Source organism: Tachypleus tridentatus, chromosome 12, assembly GCF_004210375.1.
Source record: "Tachypleus tridentatus isolate NWPU-2018 chromosome 12, ASM421037v1, whole genome shotgun sequence".
Classification (NCBI taxonomy): domain Eukaryota; kingdom Metazoa; phylum Arthropoda; class Merostomata; order Xiphosura; family Limulidae; genus Tachypleus; species Tachypleus tridentatus.
This window is the reverse complement of record NC_134836.1, coordinates 137,325,347-137,346,793: the sequence shown is the minus strand read 5'-3', so window position 1 is coordinate 137,346,793 and position 21,447 is coordinate 137,325,347. Positions and strand designations below refer to the sequence as shown.

The 21,447-nt window shown below is 32.7% G+C and overlaps 1 protein-coding gene across 1 annotated transcript in view; it reads right to left on the bottom strand.

Annotated features, from left to right (window-relative positions):
* LOC143235815 (uncharacterized) overlaps window positions 1-21,447 on the bottom strand; it is a 105,249-nt gene that overhangs the window by 55,543 nt on the left and 28,259 nt on the right. Inside the window, exons 4-12 of the mRNA XM_076474009.1 lie at window positions 19,482-19,580; window positions 18,710-18,883; window positions 17,920-18,001; window positions 16,566-16,674; window positions 15,331-15,395; window positions 12,272-12,405; window positions 11,654-11,798; window positions 11,235-11,347; window positions 7,805-7,862 (exon numbers count right to left, since the gene is read on the bottom strand). Of these exons, the coding sequence (XP_076330124.1) occupies window positions 7,805-7,862; window positions 11,235-11,347; window positions 11,654-11,798; window positions 12,272-12,405; window positions 15,331-15,395; window positions 16,566-16,674; window positions 17,920-18,001; window positions 18,710-18,883; window positions 19,482-19,580 (979 nt within the window). The remainder of the gene's footprint in view (window positions 1-7,804; window positions 7,863-11,234; window positions 11,348-11,653; window positions 11,799-12,271; window positions 12,406-15,330; window positions 15,396-16,565; window positions 16,675-17,919; window positions 18,002-18,709; window positions 18,884-19,481; window positions 19,581-21,447) is intronic.

The following is a 21,447-nucleotide window of genomic DNA, read 5'->3' as shown; positions in this document are numbered from 1 at the left end:
CACATCACTGCAAGTTATCCACGGAAAATATTACAGTTTACAGTGATGTACAAGTGCATGTAATTAGATTTGAACTTTATCCAACATTCACGCATAATTCCTTAAACTTCGCTTCACGAGTGTGGTGTATGTTTAATTATGTTGTGTTTGAATAAAGGTGAAGAACCTTATTTTATGTTATTTATTTATGTATTATATAAACAGCTAGCAAAAAGGAAATAAAATAATAACTTTCGGTGTAATGTATTAATAAGTACATTCCTTTCTGATCTCTTCCTTCACAGAAGCGTACTTTCGTAGTGTGTTAATAAGTACATTTGTTTCTGATCTTCCTCACAGAAACGTTCTCGCGTGTGTTAACAAGTACATTTGTTTCTGATTTCTTCCTCCACAGAAACGTGACTCTCGTAGTGTATTAATAGTACATTTACTTCTGATCTCTTTCTTCACAGAAACTTATACTTTTCGTAGTGTGTTAATAAGTAATATTTGTTTCTGATCTCTTCCTTCACAGAAACGTATTTCGTAGTGTATTAATAAGTACATTTGTTTCTGATCTCTTCCATCACAGAAACGTATTTCTCGTAGTGTATTAATAAGTACATTTGTTTCTGATCTCTTCCATCACAGAAATGCACTTTCTGCAGTAGTGTATTAATATAGTTTGTTCTGATCTTCCATCACAGAAATGCACTGTAGTGTGTTAATAAGTACATTTGTTGATCTCTTCCCTCCACAGAAAAACGTTACTTTTCGGTAGTGTATTAATAAGTACATTTGTTTCTGATCTCTTCCTTCACAGAAACGTACTTTACGTTAACAATGTGTATTAACAAGTACATTTGTTTCTGATCTCTTCCTTCACAGAAACGTATACCTTCGTGATAGTGTATTAACAAGTACATTTGTTTCTGATCTCTTCCTCCACAGAAACGTGCATTTACGTAGTGTATTAATAAGTACATTTGTTTCTGATCTCTTCCTCCACAGAAACGTACTTTCGTGTAGTGTACCAAGTACATTCCTTTCTGATTCTCTTCCTTCACAGAAACGTACTGTTATGTATTACTAAGTACATTTGTTTCTGATCTTCTTCATCACAGAAATGCACTTCTTCGTAGTGTTAACAAGTACATTTGTTTCTGATCTCTTCCTCCACAGAAAAGCGTACTTTCTTCAGATAGTGTGTTAATAAGTACATTTGTTTCTGATCTCTTCCTCCACAGAAACGTACTTTCGGTGTAGTGTATTAATAAGTACATTTGTTTCTGATCTCTTCCTTCACAGAAACGTACTTCTATAGTGTATTAATAAGTACATTTGTTTCTGGATCTCTTCTTCCACAGAAACGCATTCTGTAGTGTATTAACAAGTACATTTGTTTCTGATCTCTTCCTTCACAGAAACGTGCTTTGGTGTAGTGTATTAATAAGTACATTTGTTTCTGATCTCTTCCTTCACAGAAACGTACTTTTCGTAGTGTATTAACAAGTACATTTGTTTCTGATCTCTACCTTCACAGAAACGTACTTTCGTGTAGTGTATTAACAAGTACATTTGTTTCTGATTTCTTCCATCACAGAAACGCATTTCGTGTAGTGTATTAATAAGTACATTTGTTTCTGATCTCTTCCTTCACAGAAACGTACTTTCCTGTAGTGTATTAATAAGTACATTTGTTTCTGATTTCTTCCATCACAGAAACGTACTTCGTGTAGTGTATTAACAAGTACATTTGTTTCTGATTTCTTCCTCCACAGAAACGTACTTTCGTGTAGTGTATTAATAAGTACATTTGTTTTTGATCTCTTCCTTCACAGAAATGCACTTCGTAGTGTATTAATAAGTACATTTGTTTCTGATTTCTTCCTCCACAGAAACATGCACATGCAGGTAATTCTAGTTCTCCAATTGTTGTTAAAAAGTTGAATAGAAAATAAGAGGCATTATTAACATCTGTCGTTTAAGAGGATACTGCTTCAAAAAAACTGTTTTATTGACATACACATATGTTGGTGGGTATATAATGATATGAGGCTGTTTAACTGCCACAGACATTCTGAAAATTTATGATACTGTGGAAAAGCAGTATCTAAAGGTCTGTTTTATAATATTGTCAGAAACCATCCAGTACAAAAAATGATCACAAACACATACTGATCTGATGAATATGAAAACGTGAAGATGGATCTACAAATGCTATGAAAGGACCAATCTAAGATCCATATGTTTATTTAATTGAAAACATGAAAAACTGGTTTGAAATACATGTTGTAAAAGTGGGTTCTAATCTACAAGGACAGTAAAAGACTGTACAGTATAAATGAAAGAAATCTATTCTGATCAATATGATAATACAGTTGAGGTTATGGGATGATCTGCTGAATACAGGTAAGTTAGTTTCAAAATGAAGTTTTCATTCTAAATACTTGTGGTCATTTAATATAATTATGTATAGACGCAAACCTTTTCAAACTTTTCTCAGATACACGAGTGTTGATGTATCGATAATTAAACTGAGAGTTATGTCTGACAATACACACACACACACACACACACTGCTGGCCAAAATCTTAGAGCCAATGAACATAAAGAAAGCATATGCATTTTATGTTGTTAGACTCAACCACTTATTTGAGCAGAGCTTCAAAAGATGACAATAAGAAAAGGAAAATAAAAAAAAACATTTTAGCATTTAATAGGAAAATGTGAACACTATGAAATTAGCCTAACTACAAGCTGGTCAAAAGTTTAAGACCATACTGAAACGAAGTGTTAATTGGTAAACACATAACTAAATTTGGTCATTTGTGTTCAAGCATTAACGTTGTCAACATCTTCCACTGATATCTCCTGTGTTGCATTGGGTGAAAACATGGCAAGGACTAAAAGTTGACAGAGTTTGAACGTGGCAGAATTGTTGAGCTGCAAAAGCAAGGTCTCTCTCAAATGCCATCACTGGTAAGATTAAGTAGTAAAACTCCTGTTGCAAATTTTTTAAAAGATTCTGAGGGATATGGAACAAGAATTTCAAGTGGTCAGCCCAAGAAAATTTCACCAGCGTTGAGCAGGAGGATTCGTCAAACCAGATTAAGGCCCTCACGGACACAGAATGCAGCTCAAGAACAATAAGATGGCATCTATGAGAGAAAGGCTTTAAAACCGTAGAACGCCTTCAAAGGCCACGCCTCCTTCCATACCACAAAACAGATCAGTTAAACTTAGCTGAGAAGCACCAAACATGAGACGAGAAAAGTGGAAGAAGATTTTGTTCTCTGATGAGAAAAATTTAACCTGGATGGTCCAGACAACTTTTAACATTACTGGCACAATAAGGGTATCGCGACCGAGACATTTTCTACATGACACAGTGGAAGAGGTTCCATTATGATCTTGGGTGCTTTCTCCTTCCATGGAACAATGGAGCTTCAGATTATACAGGGCGCCAAACAGCAGCTGGCTACACTGGTATGTTGGAGAGAGCATCCTTATTGATGAAGGCCTTTGCTTGTGTGGAAATGACTGGATCTTTCAGCAAGACAATGCTGCAATCCACAATGCCCATAGGACAAAGGACATTTTCTTGGCGAATGACGTGATTCTTTTGGACCATCCAGCGTGTTCATCTGAACTGAACCCCATTGAAAATGTTTGGGGGTGGATGGCAAGGGAAGTCTAGAGAAATGGACATTAATTCCAAACAGTGCATGATCTTTGAGAAGCCATCTTCACCACTTGGAATATCATTCCAGCCAGCCTTCTACAAATGCTTATATCGATCGTACTGAAGCGAATGTTTGCAGTTATTCACAATGACAGCCGTGCAAGTCACTACTGAGACCTCTTTTTGGGCATTTCCTACCCTGTTTAGGACTTCTTTTTAGTATGGTCTTAAAACTTTTGACCAGCTAGTATTTATGCTAATTTCAGTGTTCACATTTTCCCTATTAAATGCTAAAAAGTTTTTTATTTTTATTTTATCTTTATTTATTTTTATCTTTCGAAGCTCCACTCAAATAAGTGGTTAAGTCTAACAATGCAAAATGCATATTTTTTTCTTTATGTTCATTGGCCTTAAGATTTTGGCCAGCAGTGTATATGTGTGTATGTATATCCATGTGTCTGTATCTATATATAAAACTCACAATTTTTATGTATACTGAAGAACAAAAAACATTTGTGATAGAACGCTGTGCACGACAGTAACACCAATGTTCTATGCCACACCAGAACGCTGTGCACGACAGTAACACCAATGTTCTATGCCACACCAGAACGCTGTGCACCGACAGTAACACCAATGTTCTATGCCACACCAGAACGCTGTGCCACACCAGACCAGTAACACCAATGTTCTATGCCACACCAGAACGCTGTGCACGCACAGTAACACCAATGTTCTATGCCACACCAGAACGCTGTGCACGACAGTAACACCAATGTTCTATGCCACAGTATCACGACAGTATCACCAATGTTCTATGCCACACCAGAACGCTGTGCACGCACAGTATCACCAATGTTCTATGCCACACCAGAACGCTGTGCACGACAGTATCACCAATGTTCTATGCCACACCAGAACGCCTGTGCACGACCGGTATAATGTTCTATGCCACAGTGTGCACGCACAGTCACCAATGTTCTATGCCACACCAGAACGCCTGTGCACGACAGTAACACCAATGTTCTATGCCACACCAGAACGCGGCTGTGCACGACAGTATCACCAATGTTCTATGCCACACCAGAACGCTGTGCACGACAGTATCACCAATGTTCTATGCCACACCAGAACGCTGTAACACACGACAGTATCACCAATGTTCTATGCCACACCAGAACGCTGTGCACGACAGTATCACCAATGTTCTATGCCACACCAGAACGCTGTGCACGCATAGTATCACCAATGTTCTATGCCACACCAGAACGCTGTGCAACGACAGTATCACCAATGTTCTATGCCACACCAGAACGCTGTGCACGACAGTATCACCAATGTTCTATGCCACATCAGAACGCTGTATCACCAATGTTCTATGCCACACCAGAACGCTGTGCTGCGACAGTATCACCAATGTTCTATGCCACATCAGAACGCTGTACACAACAATATCACCAATGTTCTATACTAAATTAATTTGGTATTATTTGCTATTTTAATCTTTTAATTACTAATGTTTACAGACTTCAGAATCACTTGGAGGTTTGTGTGTTTAGATATTTTGTTACATAAATAAATATTCTAAAATAACCCAATGAAATAATAATTAATTCATTTCAACTCTGATTTCTGTTATCGTTTGGTTACACTTACACACTATTTCAAATTTCTCTCTGTGTGTGCATGAGATGAATCACAAATGGTAAAGAATCAAGTAAACAGCCAGTTTTACATTAACTAACATGCAGAGCAACACCTAGAGGGAAAAGTGCCAAACTCATCACTATTTCATGCAGATTTCCAGAGCAAAATTAAATCATACCAAACAGCCAAAACTACTCAACACTGATGGAGGTCATGGTACCTGAGAAACTTCACGCCATCTGCCATTTTTGTCCAACTTCACCTGCAGACAGTAAAAGTATATCTGGATAAGAATTAAATAACACAAAAAAACATGTAATAATGTTTGATACTCAGCAACATTGTGCCAGAGGTATATGGTTATACTTGTAAGTAAATAGTATTAGACTGATACAAATGTTCAAAATAAGTAAAACCTATAGACTTTAACTGATTTTTAGTTGAACTACTTTTTGGCTGAACATTAGTAACACACACACACACACACATATATATAAGCTTAATTTTAATAAATAATTAAATCACAAATAATGTCATTAAATAAACATTTGGTGGATCAGTTTCAACTTAACAAACAAACATGGTTTCAATATTACATTTACATACATCAGATACAATGTAACGAAATCTGTTGCTCTTACTAAATCAGTATTATAATACTAAAGAAACAATTGCCCAAACAAAATTTTGGAAATGTTTTTGAAATGCAGCAAAACTAAGTTTCAACAAATCCATTTATTATTAAAAATTATTTTACTGTTTTTCATATTGTGACACGTATATTATCAGTAATAATTATTGAAATGTTGTTTTCATTTAGGGGCTCAAGATATCATAAAAATAACATTACTTTGAAAATAGTAGGTGAATTTGTGGGTAATCTCCTCTATTGTTTTGGATACATTGTGTATCATTCACTCTTCACTTTGACTATGCTATTGACAAGCTTGGACCCCAGCCATCAAAAAAATCACATCACCCATTCTATTTTTACCACTACTATTACGTTGTGAAATAGAACAATTATTCAAAGAAACACTACAGAAAATACAGAAGCCCAGCTAACAAAACAAAATGTTTGAAACCTGAAGTGCCCAATAAAAAATAGAATTTTTAAATGAAATGTCACTATCCATAATTTGTCAAAAGTATTTTTAAAGTATCAATATAAAACTGTATTTTTAAAGTATCAATATAAAACTGAACTTTACTAAAGAAATCTTAAACAAAACTTGAATAAGAATTCCAACAAGCAGGTGGTCATAATGAAATGTTTAATTTGAAAATTTTTAAATATAACATTTACAGCAAAGTTATTACTATTAATTTAAAACTTAGAATGTAAACAGTCAAGTTTCAAGATTATGTTGTTTTACAGTTATCTGTTGATTCAAGTTTACAAAATGTCCATTTTACTTTTATTTTCAGTTAATAATTTCTTAAAGCCAACATCACAATAATACCACACCAAAATATTCTAGCTTGTTTAGCCTACAACTGTCATATGTATAGACAAATAATTATTCTTTTAAGCATTGTTAATAACAATTAAAATAGTGTTAGAATGAACTAAAACTCTACAAGTAGTTACCTATAAATACACAACATTTAATTATACTTACACTATACATATATAAATGTACCAGAGAATACAAGATGTATAATAACAGTCAGTGTACACTACACATGATGAATTCAAAGTCATATTATAAAGTTCCTTCACAAATTACACTTCCCATGTACCATTCTAAGTTATTTCAGTAAGTTACAATCAAAACTTCACAAAAAAAAACCCAACAACTTTCAAAAATGTGACAGACCTTTTCCTAATAACACTTTCTCTGGTATATACTAAAACTCCAAAAATATTTATCACTCTTTTCCTTTGATTTGCATGTCATTAATGAGGCATATGATAAAAAATAATAAACCACATATGCTTCCTTTTAAAGGCCCTTCAAAGTTACATTACAGGGTACAAGACATGTAGTTTAATAGAACTAAATACGTAGTTTAATAGAATTTAAAACTAATTATATACACATTAACTATCACTCACAATCAACATGCTCATGAACTTATTTCCAATATCACCTATCTAAGATGTGTAAAAGTACATGTATTGTATGGGGCCATGCATTTCATAACTACATTTAAACAGAATAAGAAGTGATTGCTACAAATATGCAAAATTAAATATTTACCACAGTTAAGATGTGGATATGGTTAAATTTTACAAAATTAAATACTTACCACAGTTAAGATGTGGTTATGGTTAATTTTACAAAATTAAGTACTTACCACAGTGAAGATGTGGATATGGTTAAATTTTACAAAATTAAGTACTTACCACAGTTAAGATGTGGATATGGTTAAATTTTACAAAATTAAGTACTTACCACAGTTAAGATGTGGATATGGTTAAATTTTACAAGATTAAGTACTTATCATAGTTAATATGTGGTTATGGTTAAACTTTACAAACATACCTTCAAGACTGGCCGGATAACTTCCTAAACAAACGGCAGCATGCACAGGGAAGAACATGACACTAAATATCATTCCCATTAAAATTTATGAAACTGTCTGAATAAAGAATATATTATGAAATCAAAACTGTCCATGGAACAACAACTTTAAATATGAAATTAATATAGCTAAATCAAGGTTTGTGTTAGCAGGACATAGATATATACAGAATTTTTAATTTGAAAATTGCATAATTTATTTCTCTTTCAAAACAATGTTATTTCAGAAAGATTAATAAAAATATCCTAGAAATAAACAATTCTTTCCAATACTACATTAGAAAACAGTAAAAAATATGCATACTTGTAGGAATATCATAAAATAGATTGTGTTAAGCTACACAAAAACATTTCTATAAAATCAAATACAATAACACAACGCTGCTAACAGTATTAGACTTAGTTGTATTAGTACTGTACAAAGAAAGTATTCTAGTATTTGAAGGTTAACATAAATTAACATTAATAAAAATGATTTCGAAAGACAATAATCACCATAACAATGCTGAAGTACATTCATATTAGTTTAACCTAATAAATAACTGCATAACCAGATGAAAAAATGTTGAAGTACATTCACACCAGCATAACCTGATAAAAAAAGTGTTCAAAAACATTCACAACAGCATAACCTGATAAACAAGTGTTCAAGAACATTCACACTAAATGACATGATAAAACAAGTGTCCAAGTACATTCACAACAGCATTACCCGATAAACATGTATCAAAGTACATTCACAACAGCATTACCCGATAAACATGTGTCAAAGTACATTCACAACAGCATAACCCGATAAACAAGTGTCAAAGTACATTCACAACAGCATAACCCGATAAACAAGTGTCAAAGTACATTCACAACAGCATAACCTGATAAACAAGTGTTCAAGAACATTCACAACAGCATAACCTGATAAACAAGTGTTCAAGAACATTCACACTAAATGACATGATAAAACAAGTGTCAAAGTACATTCACAACAGCATTACCCGATAAACATGTATCAAAGTACATTCACAACAGCATTACCTGATAAACAAGTGTTCAAGAACATTCACACTAAATGACATGATAAAACAAGTGTCAAAGTACATTCACAACAGCATTACCCGATAAACATGTATCAAAGTACATTCACAACAGCATTACCCGATAAACATGTATCAAAGTACATTCACAACAGCATTACCCGATAAACATGTATCAAAGTACATTCACAACAGCATTACCCGATAAACATGTATCAAAGTACATTCACAACAGCATTACCCGATAAACATGTGTCAAAGTACATTCACAACAGCATTACCTGATAAACATGTGTCAAAGTACATTCACAACAGCATTACCTGATAAACACGTTATATGAAAGGAACTTAACCTTAAAAATTTTGATGATGTTATGAAATGTTAAAATTTTAACACTGTTAGGAGAAATTAGTTGTATTTTAATAGTAAATATATGCAAAATTACACTTTGTAGACATGTACGTATTTATATGAATAAATTTCGTACAGTTACATGCCTTGAAAGTGTAATTTACCATTTCGTACAGTTATATGCCTTGAAAGCGTAATTTACCATTTCGTACAGTTATATGCCTTGAAAGCGTAATTTACCATTTCGTACAGTTACATGCCTTGAAAGCGTAATTTACCATTTCGTACAGTTACATGCCTTGAAAGCGTAATTTACCATTTCGTACAGTTACATGCCTTGAAAGCGTAATTTACCATTTTGTACAGTTACATGCCTTGAAAGTGTAATTTACCATTTCATACAGTTACATGCCTTGAAAGCGTAATTTACCATTTCATACAGTTACATGCCTTGAAAGCGTAATTTACCATTTCATACAGTTACATGCCTTGACAGTGTAATTTACCATTTTGTACAGTTACATGCCTTGACAGTGTAATTTACCATTTCATACAGTTACATGCCTTGACAGTGTAATTTACCATTTCATACAGTTACATGCCTTGAAAGCGTAATTTACCATTTCAGACAGTTACATGCCTTGAAAGCGTAATTTACCATTTCTCATACAGTTACATGCCTTGAAAGCCGTAATTTACCATTTCAGTACAGTTACATGCCTTGAAAGCGTAATTTACCATTTCGTACAGTTACATGCCTTGAAAGCGTAATTTACCATTTTGTACAGTTACATGCCTTGACAGTGTAATTTACCATTTCATACAGTTACATGCCTTGAAAGCGTAATTTACCATTTCATACAGTTACATGCCTTGACAGTGTAATTTACCATTTTGTACAGTTACATGCCTTGACAGTGTAATTTACCATTTCATACAGTTACATGCCTTGACAGTGTAATTTACCATTTCATACAGTTACATGCCTTGAAAGCGTAATTTACCATTTTGTACAGTTACATGCCTTGAAAGCGTAATTTACCATTTCGTACAGTTACATGCCTTGAAAGTGTAATTTACCATTTCATACAGTTACATGCCTTGAAAGTGTAATTTACCATTTCGTACAGTTACATGCCTTGAAAGCGTAATTTACCATTTCGTACAGTTACATGCCTTGAAAGTGTAATTTACCATTTCATTACAGTTACATGCCTTGACAGTGTAATTTACCATTTCATACAGTTACATGCCTTGAAAGTGTAATTTACCATTTCGTTACAGTTACATGCCTTGAAAGCGTAATTTACCATTTCGACAGTTACATGCCTTGAAAGCGCAATTTACCATTTTGTACAGTTACATGCCTTGAAAGCGTAATTTACCATTTTGTACAGTTACATGCCTTGACAGTGTAATTTACCATTTTGTACAGTTACATGCCTTGAAAGCGTAATTTACCATTTCATACAGTTACATGCCTTGACAGTGTAATTTACCATTTTGTACAGTTACATGCCTTGACAGTGTAATTTACCATTTCATACAGTTACATGCCTTGACAGTGTAATTTACCATTTCATACAGTTACATGCCTTGAAAGCGTAATTTACCATTTCATACAGTTACATGCCTTGACAGTGTAATTTACCATTTCATACAGTTACATGCCTTGAAAGCGTAATTTACCATTTTGTACAGTTACATGCCTTGACAGTGTAATTTACCATTTCATACAGTTACATGCCTTGAAATCGTAATTTACCATTCGTTACAGTTACATGCCTTGAAAGCGTAATTTACCATTTCATTACAGTTATATGCCTTGAAAGCGTAATTTACCATTTCGTACAGTTACATGCCTTGACAGTGTAATTTACCATTTCATACAGTTACATGTTTCATCCTTTTTCAAATTGAAAAAGAAACAATGTAAGCAACCTCTCTCAATAGCATTTTCCTTATTTCAAATTAAATACAAATCACAATGATGTCTTATTACACCAACTTACCCCACGGATGCTATGAATTATTAAAGTGTTGTCATCAACCATACTAGGACTACCTGCTTTCTTTTTACTGTCAAAGTTCTGTAAATCTGTGTCTACCAAAGTTTCATCAGAACCTAAGTGAAATGTGATAAGAGCAACAAGAAATGAAAACAAATAACTTAATGTTTGATATTTATTGCCAAAGTTACATTTAAGTCTCTGTTACCACTTTGTTCATAAAAAGTAATACAAAACAGTTCATACACTGAAAATCTATAAGTAAAGAGAAGGAAGAGTACATTAAGCTCTCTATGTCAATCACATCCAATCCAATACCAGAGTTCATCAGGCTGGCTGGTGCGTGGCAGACATAGCAGTGATCTAGGCACAACTACATATACCATAACATAATGGGTTTTTGGAACAGAAATAAATGATACCTTCTAAGCCTCTTGAAGTTCTAAATGTAGTAGTGGTTATTACAGTCCCTCCTTCCGTTATCTTACTGTTGCTTTCAACAAGTTCTCTCGACTCTTCTGAAGTATCACTGGTCACTGGCACTTCTGCTCCATCCATAAAAGTGAACTGAGTTTGTGAAAATTGAGAATGTGAGATGAATATTTTCTGTATGTTTAGTAGACAGAGATCAAAAGTAACTATTCATGTTATGTTTTCCGTACTGTAATACACATAAATACAAACATTTCTGTAGTCCAGAAGAGAAAATCTCTGTAAAGCTGCATCAGGTGAGGTGCTACAATATAATAAGACATTAAAGTAATAAAAAGTCTTTAATTTAACAGAAAGTAAGCTTTTATCAATCACTTCATTCTATGAATGTTGTTTTATTAAAAAAATTAAATAACAGACAAGTAGTAATAAACAGAAAACAGCAGTTGTCCAAAAGCCATGTTTTTCAGTTGTCTAAGTATAAATGTTTGCAACAACAAATATCCTTCTATTTCCATTAATTTGTTTATAAATAATTGTATATTTTTAGTGAAAACTTTGAAGCCAGTTAAAAAGTGCTACAACATGAAAAAGTAAATTACAATGACCTCTACTGTCAAGGATCCTGTTACAGTGTCATTCACTATTGGTTGAGAATGAAGAGGCATAATTATCCTCTCACTTCGTTTGTTTATTAGCTCTTTAACGCCTATTATTCCAAGACCAAGGAATCGTTCTGTTCCTAAAATAAAACAGAAAAATTATTGTGGATTCATCTAGAAATTACACAAGCCGATAACACAATTTATTTTTTAAACTGTTTCCACACGTCTTCAATAACCGATTCATAAAGGTTTATAGCCAGTTAACAATTAAATTTCAATTTGAAATCTGTGCAATGTATTTCTGGACAAATACCAAAGGTTTTAACACAAAATCACTTAGAGAATAAAAATACACAAATTTATCATAATGTAGCAGATGAGTAACCCATTCACCATGGCTGGGATGTGTAGTTAGCACTCCGTCCACGCTGCAACTGGGTCAAACGTTTCATACTGTCGATGCTGTTTACACCTTCCAGGATCATCTTGACTATCATCACTGGTTGGAGAGCTATCATGTCACATTACCTTGTTTTCATCATGCATTTTAACACCACTTAACTCACTTTCACTATCTTCTGATCTGTCTGAGTTAAGCATATCTACATATTAATTAGGGTTACAGCTAGCTGCTTTAGAGAAGCAGGCACAGTTGGCACACAGTTGTCATTACATTCCCCATAGGCATCTTTTGGTTACTAAAAGCTGAGTGGAACACATATCAACATTAGTTGAGAGGCCAATTTTACTTCCATAAGTCATATGCAGTAATTCTGAATAACAATTTGAAACATTTGTCCCTGTCACAGAGTGAAGAGGTGGAAACATTATGAAATATAAATCTCAGCCACAGTGAAAAGATTAATTTCAGTTGAATATTACCTTATAGTGAATGAGTGTTTCATGTAATACAACATAATGTAGTTTATCCATTTTAGTGGCCAATAATAGTTTATATGTACTGTTTTTAATATCAAATAGGTTTGCATCACATTTAAAGTGCCAGGATTAAAAGAGGTATTCTGTTGAATCACACACATCGTGAAATGTTGAACAGTAATGACCTTCTGCTACTGTGCTACAGTCAAATCACCACTTATTTAATGCCTCAACAGCATGTATTTAAAACTTACTTTGGTATTATAGCTATTCACCTGCCACTATGTAACTCCTGCTGATTTTTCACCTGCCACTACGTAACTCCTGCTGTTTAATTTGCTTCTATTGAAAAATTCTTCCTGTTTCACTCAGTATTATTTAATTCTTTTTCAAATGGTTACGTCCTCATGTTTTAACTCTCACCATACAGGCTTGGTCAATTTGATCAGTCACGTAACCTTTTGTACTCACTTAAAGTCTTTGTAGGTTTAATACTTGTAACTTACAATATAGTGTCCATATTTCCACAGAAATTTGTAGTCTCTCATCTAACATTAAGTCTTTCACATACAAAAAAAATCACATTTTCGGTGAAGTATTTTTAATAAACTAAAATACAGATTTGTTTATCAACATATTGAGTATTTGTTTTGAATAGTTCATGTGCAAGTAATTTTCACGTCAAGATTAAAAATATCTTTCTTTATCTCAAAAATCCCAAATTTCATTTCTGCAATCTCTAAAACCTCCTAAGTATATTTCAAATGCTTGTTTTCAGTAGAACTATATTTATCTGTTATTTTCTCAACCCTACCTCTGTACACGTTCGGTCAATTTGACCAACCTCATAACCACCCCATACAAAAATCAAAATTTCACTTTTCTCTCTAAAATGACTTCATGAAACTATGCTTGTTTATTCTAAGTAGCTTTAAAACACAGTATACATCTGAAGTGGACAAAAATAAATGGCCACCCTTGTAAATATTGTTAATTTGTTATATATTTTATTAGATAATAGAAACATATGTAAAACTATGCTTTTAGAACCCACTACAAGATATGTTCAGATGTAATCTTAAATACTAATTTTAACACTAGTCTTTGTATGTAACTGTCAACTTTTCATGATTTTAGCTCCTTAGACATTTTTATTCCAATTGGCCTATAAAATAACCAAACAAAGTTATCTGGAATAACTGAATGTAAAAATGAAACTCAACACAAATCAGTTTCACAAGTTAATATTTAGTCAGTGTTCCCTTCAAGTTCAATACTGATTCACATCAACATGACATGCTGCCAATCAAGATTGTACAGATATTCCTGAGTGACATGTTGTCAATCAAGATTGTACAGATATTCCTGAGTGACTGACTGCCAATCAAGATTGTACAGATATTCCTGAGTGACTGACTGCCAATCAAGATTGTACAGATATTCCTGAGTGACTGACTGTCATCCTTCTTCATAAAGCTCATTTTCAGTGTTTGACTTGTGATCCTTTGTTAATTGGTTTAACTCAGCCCACAAATTTTCAGCTGAGTCGATATCAGGTGCTTGACCTGGTCATTCCATTAAATCAATTATCTTGTTTCTAAAATATCTTTTAAATGATTCCACAACTGCAGAGAAATGGTTTGATCATTTTGTAGCCTAAATGGTATAACATACCATTTGGCACAACACTTTTTATGACTATATGTAACTAAAATCAGGCAGTTAGGCCTGATTTTAATAATAATAATTTAATATTTAATAATTTTGGCAGTTATTAAAGCCAGCATCAAAATTAGGATTTGAGATCATATTTAAACAGAGCTCATTGAGCTTTTCAAAAAATAGTTTTACATATTTTTCTGTTATCTAATAAACAATATATCAAATTAACAACATTTTGAATGGTTGGGACTACTTATTTTTGTCCACCCTCACACATGTGTAGGGAAACCTTCATTTTATGACTCAAAAATACCATGAAATGGTTTTAGAAATGTACATAGATTTTTTACTGTATTAAAAGTGTTGTGTTTTGGTATTTAAACACAAATAATTATCAGTGGGACTAGAAACACAATTACTGTCAGTAAGCAACAGAAACTGGGATAGTGTTTTAATATTCAGTTTTACTTTCCTTGTTTCTATACACAGTATGTGTTGAGATAACAGTAACTTGTAAATACCTCTGCTGTTTTTCTCCCGATCATAGACTTCAAAAAGTATTTCAGCCGATGAGTTTTTGACAATGCTGCAAAATACAGAGAAAAACATCAAGAGTTTGAAATGTTTCCAACTTGGGATATTTTTAATATCCAACTACAATAGGAAAAGAAATAAACAACAGTAAAATTAGTATAGCATTGGTTTACTATATGTAGTTAAATATTGTAACAAATAATATTGCTTATTACTTATAACTGCAATGTGCAAACAAAAATCGATTGTATTTATTCCGTGAAGCAAAAATATCGATATCATACATACAACACATTACTGGGAAAACTGTTAACTTAATATCAATACTATACTTTGGTTATTTCTTTTTTGGTATCATGTTATTGAAACTTTGGTTATTTCTTGTTTATTAACATCATTCTGGTGATATTGTAGTTATTTCTTGTCAGACATCATTCTGGTGATACTGTGGTCATTTCTCATTTATTGACATCATTTTATTGATACTGTGGTCATATAGCCATTGTTGTAAGGTTAATGATGCAAGGTTTCACCAGAATATTGCTCTTGTGCATCAGTTGGTTAATTCAAGTAAGAACACATTATTTTTTTAAATGCTTGTACTAGTCATTTGAGACTGTACAAATGTCAGAAGCATCACATTCAAAGCAGACAGTGGAATGTGTTTACCTCTTACTAAGGTGACAATATAAATAACTGCCTGAACTGCAAAGTATCACAAACAACCTTGGTATTGTAATGAAGTATCTAGAAGAAATCCCCAATCATGATACAAGAAGTTAGAGAAAGGGTGACAGTAGTAAACAGTGCCAGTGAGCAGCTTACCATATTTAATTTGGTTTTACTATCACCCACATCTGTACAACTTTGACCCTCTCTCCAACTGTAGAATAATTACCAACTCCTCCCAGTAACTTACTTATGCTTTTTAGGCTCTAATGGAGTTCTTACCCACTTTATAATAATAACATTTAATTATTTCATTAATTCATCATTGTAATTTTGAAACAGAGAATTAAAACAAATCACACTTCACAGCCAAACCTGCACTAGACATATCATTTTATACATTCAGACCCTTAATTAAATATTGAATTATAAGAGAAATAGTTAATTATTGGAAAGTTTATTAATCTGTACATTTCAGTAATGTCTTTTAAAATTAATATTACTCAAACTGAAAGTCATGTATATTATAAAAATATAATAGTGATAACCTTACAAAAGAAATTGCTCATCCCAGAATGGATTGTTTGTGTTCTTTACAGCTGTTGTCTGAAACCTCTGCGATGGTTCATCCATCTCAACAACACAGAAAGGTTCTTGACAACCTAGGTTCAAAGCAGAAAGATTAAACACCTTTAAATCTAATTATCCAAAACACTGTTCCATATATCATATAATACATATTTTATGTCAGTAATGTGGAAATATTGTTATAACAATTTTAAAATATTATAAAATATTAGTACTACTTTAAAATGTACAGATTATAAAGTTCATAAAATTTAATTTGAATGTAGTTGCAAAAATGAGAAGAGATCACGTTACAAAACAAAGTACCTGTATCTATATAAGAGTACAAATATTTTATGCACAACTATCGTATCTTAAGTACCTATATAATAGTGCACACATCATATAAAACTATCATGTCACGTGTGATATAAAACTATCATGTCACGTGTGATATACAACTATCATGTCACGTGTGATATAAAACTATCATGTCACGTGTGATATAAAACTATCATGTCACGTGTGATATACAACTATCATGTCACGTGTGATATACAACTATCATGTCACGTGTTATATACAACTATCATGTCACGTGTTATATACAACTATCATGTCAAGTGTTATATACAACTATCATGTCACGTGTTATATACAACTATCATGTCACGTGTTATATACAACTATCATGTCACGTGTTATATACAACTATCATGTCACGTGTTATATACAACTATCATGTCACGTGGTATATACAACTATCATATCACGTGGTATATACAACTATCATATCACGTGGTATATACAACTATCATATCACGTGTTATATACAACTATCATATCAAGTGTTATATACAACTATCATATCACGTGTTATATACAACTATCATATCACGTGTTATATACAACTATCATATCACGTGTTATATACAACTATCATATCACGTGTTATATACAACTATCATATCACGTGTTATATACAACTATCATATCACGTGTTATATACAACTATCATATCACGTGTTATATACAACTATCATATCACGTGGTATATACAACTATCATATCACGTGGTATATACAACTATTATATCACATGTTATATACAACTATTATATCACATGTTATATACAACTATTATATCACATGTTATATACAACTATTATATCACGTTATATACAGTTACCAATTCCCATATAAATTAGTTTTTTATAAACTTGTTCTGAAAATTTCATCTACCCTAGTTGATGTTTTCAGTAATAAAAATAAATACAAGTAAAACGTTTATAAAGGCATATCCACCTTGTGTACTGTGTTATGAACAAATCATATGGTTACCTTTTTTAGAACCAAGATTATTGGCTTTAATCACTTTCACAAGTAATCGCTGTTCATGCCTTGTTGATAAACTGTTATATGGCTGAAAACAATAATAGAAATTAATTTAAACCCAGCACAAATACTAAGAGAAAAAGAATACCACAAGGTGTTATGACAATATTTACAGTAGCAAATAGTCCAGATGCACACACACATTTAAAATTTATACTTAAATTTTAAGGTACTTGAGTATCTTTGTATCAAATTATATGCAAGAACCTGGAGAAACTGGTTGGCACACATCTATAAGAATAAAAGATCGTTTGAAACTCTTTTCTTTGATTTTGACGACTCAAAATAAACACTTCCTTTTTGTCATATGTTAAAATTATCACACAAAAATAAAAATAAAATAAGCTCTCTTTAGTGACAAAACAAAAACCAAGCATTAACCAGTGTACCAAACATTAACCAGTATTCAGATGTAAAATTATATATATTTAGTCACTCCCCCCGATTTAAAAGTTGTGGTTGAATTATTTTTATTTTGGTACCTAGCAATGAACTTATGCTTTTAATGCTGGAACACATAACAGTTTCCTTCTATCATTCAACTCCATCAAACTAATAGTTGAGTAAACTTAGCATAAAGTTGTTTTTAAACCATAATAAGTTTTTAACAGACTGTTCATTTGTTTTATCCATAAAGAAAACTTTAATTAAGAGCATCATTCTGCTCTATTTCACAGACACCTCAGTTTTATAAATTATACTATATGTACATATATATTACTGTAAAACAACATACCGAAATGCTTAAATCACTATACTTCTGAGAATCTTCAACTTTCGTTCTGTGTTGACCCTTCGGAAAGTTTCTTTGTTTAGCCAGATGGAGGTCAACTGTTGCTGTCGCTATTGCATTAATAAATGCATTCACAATGGCATCTTCCACAGATCTCTGGCCATGTGTGCTGTTTTTCTGAAGTACAATGTTATCACAAAAACAGAATTTATCTTTTTGTAATATATATTTGTAAGAGTATAATTTCGACATATGATTTTTATATAGTACTGTACAAGTACAGTACATACAGAGTGCAAGTCTATAAAGTTGTTTTCCTTATTCCTCTGACAGCTCAGACACCTAATGGTGCCCTCGTTTGTTTCCTAACACAAATTTGCATGTTCTTCTTAAGATATATCTCTAAAGATAACTCTAAAAAACTAACAATACAAACTACTAAAATGTCACATATAACACGTATTGATAGATAAAAATCAAAAGAAACATATGTAGCCCTTGCAATGACAAATTCAATGTATTGGATGAGAACAGTTTCAACTGTACCATTTCAAAACCAACCAAAGAATCTAGTATTTAGCTGGTAAATTAATACTGAAAATAGAAGGGATATTTTGGTTCAGATCACAAAAAAAAACTGTCGTACAATTCTTTCCGAGATTTTTTCTGCTTATAATACAACAAACAAATGTACAAGTACCTTAGAACAAGATTTCCATAAAACTTTGTGTTATATATGTGTGTATGTATAGATGGTTCAGTTTTCATTACTTACTGGTGACCCATCAGAAGGCTTCAGAGTCAACTTGATGTCAGGTCTGTCCACAAAATAAACAACAAAAATGACCTCTTCCATGTTGCTGAAGATTTTGAGCTGTAATAAATTAAAATACAATTACTTTATCAGTCAGGATAAGACACTAATATGTTGTAAACAAATGAAGTGACAGTGGTAGGTACTTGTAATAAAAAATAGTTCATGTGTTGATTATACATAAAAGTATGATTACAAACCTAGTAATGTTATTTTTTCCATTACGTTTTTTTTATTTTCTAAGTTCATTGGCAACTCTACTCTTTTCTTAGATAAAAGGTGATATAAAATATCTTTATCACAAATAATCAACCAGATTGGGTGACATAATTATATAATTTGTGATATACACTAGATTACGTTTTGTCACATTACCAACTATCTACATTACCAACACTGTAGGAAATCAAATCTCATATCTTAGTATCATAAGTAAACTCACAGCTGACCCACTGAGGAATTTTAAAAGTAATGTTACAATCAGGTTAAAGTTTTTTATTGTTATTCTTTAGCATAAAACTTCACAATACTGAATTTTAGGGTTGCAAGTCCATAAACTGATTCATTGGGAGACTGTATCTGGTAAATATTTATTTCAAAATTTGAAAAATAAACTTTATTAAGCAGTATCATAAATGGAACTGCACAGATTCTACCAAATAATCGGCTTTGCATTATCAATCCACAGAGTGTAAGTATATGTCATAGTTAAAACTAAAGCAAGCTTTTATAAGAATCTTAACTTTAAGGCTGCATTCATATTTGTGTAGTTGATTCCACTGGTCTAGAACATTGGATTAATTAATAACATTATGTCACTAGAAAAACCAGAAAAGTCATTGTTGGACATAAACAATAAATCATGTTTACTACATCAGCTCTAATAAGTAATCCAATGAATTTGAGAGACAGGAAAGAGTTTCAATATGGCTGGTTTTACATCCAGCTTGTCATACAATGAACCATACAACAGCCAGCTGTAAAGCTGTAGATGTGAAACAGAGAAGATGGTGTTAATAGAACTGGTTCCTGTATCAAAGTTGAACTGGCAGAAAGAAGAACTGTCAACTTCAAGTAACTTATCTTTACCAAGTGCTCAAGGAAGAAGGTGAAGAAGAAAGTAGAGAGTACAAAATTCTCCAAAGATGACTCAGAGAAATGGATCTGGAACTAAAGACAAGTTTAGTGTAAGAACATAGTCACCTCATGTTGCAAAGGCATCAATCATCTGAGGACAGGCCTCTCCACAGAAGGGAGTTTGTACTCCACATAAAAAAAGATGACAATTAAAACAAAGAGTCTTGTATAATGTTCATCACACCAGAGGAAGCCACAGAAACTGTATGAATGAGTATCACTCTAATATTTGATGTAAGTTACCACTGCTGAGATCAACAAACACTGAGGATCTAGAAACATGAAGAACAGCACAAACTTCTAACCTATCAATGTGTGTTGTTGCTATCTGTGAGCTGTTCCTATCCAAGGAGTTAAGGAAATAGAATGACACTTATTCCCCAATACACTGCTTCAACCCAAAAGGAAAGCATCTGTAAAATTACAGTCTAAAGAAAAGGGTAAAAAAGGATACACTGCTATTGTAATCTCTCATTTCAATCAAAAGTGGACAAATTCAAGGATAATGAAGGATGCTGTGCACATCAGGTCCGGAAGAAGCATGGTATGATACATCAGTTGTGTAGACAGAAGCCACTGAGAACCATGGTTCCATTGTAGATGTTACTTGGCAGCAAACTCTAGATAACTGAATCCATAAAATGAAACCATCATCTCCATAGCACCAAAACCATATTTGGTTGTAGAAGACCATAATGGAAGACATAAGTGTATATGTGAGAACTCAATCCTTCCAAAATCAAAGGAAGAAGATTACCAAATATTGCATTGGAAAAGAAGATGAAAAGAC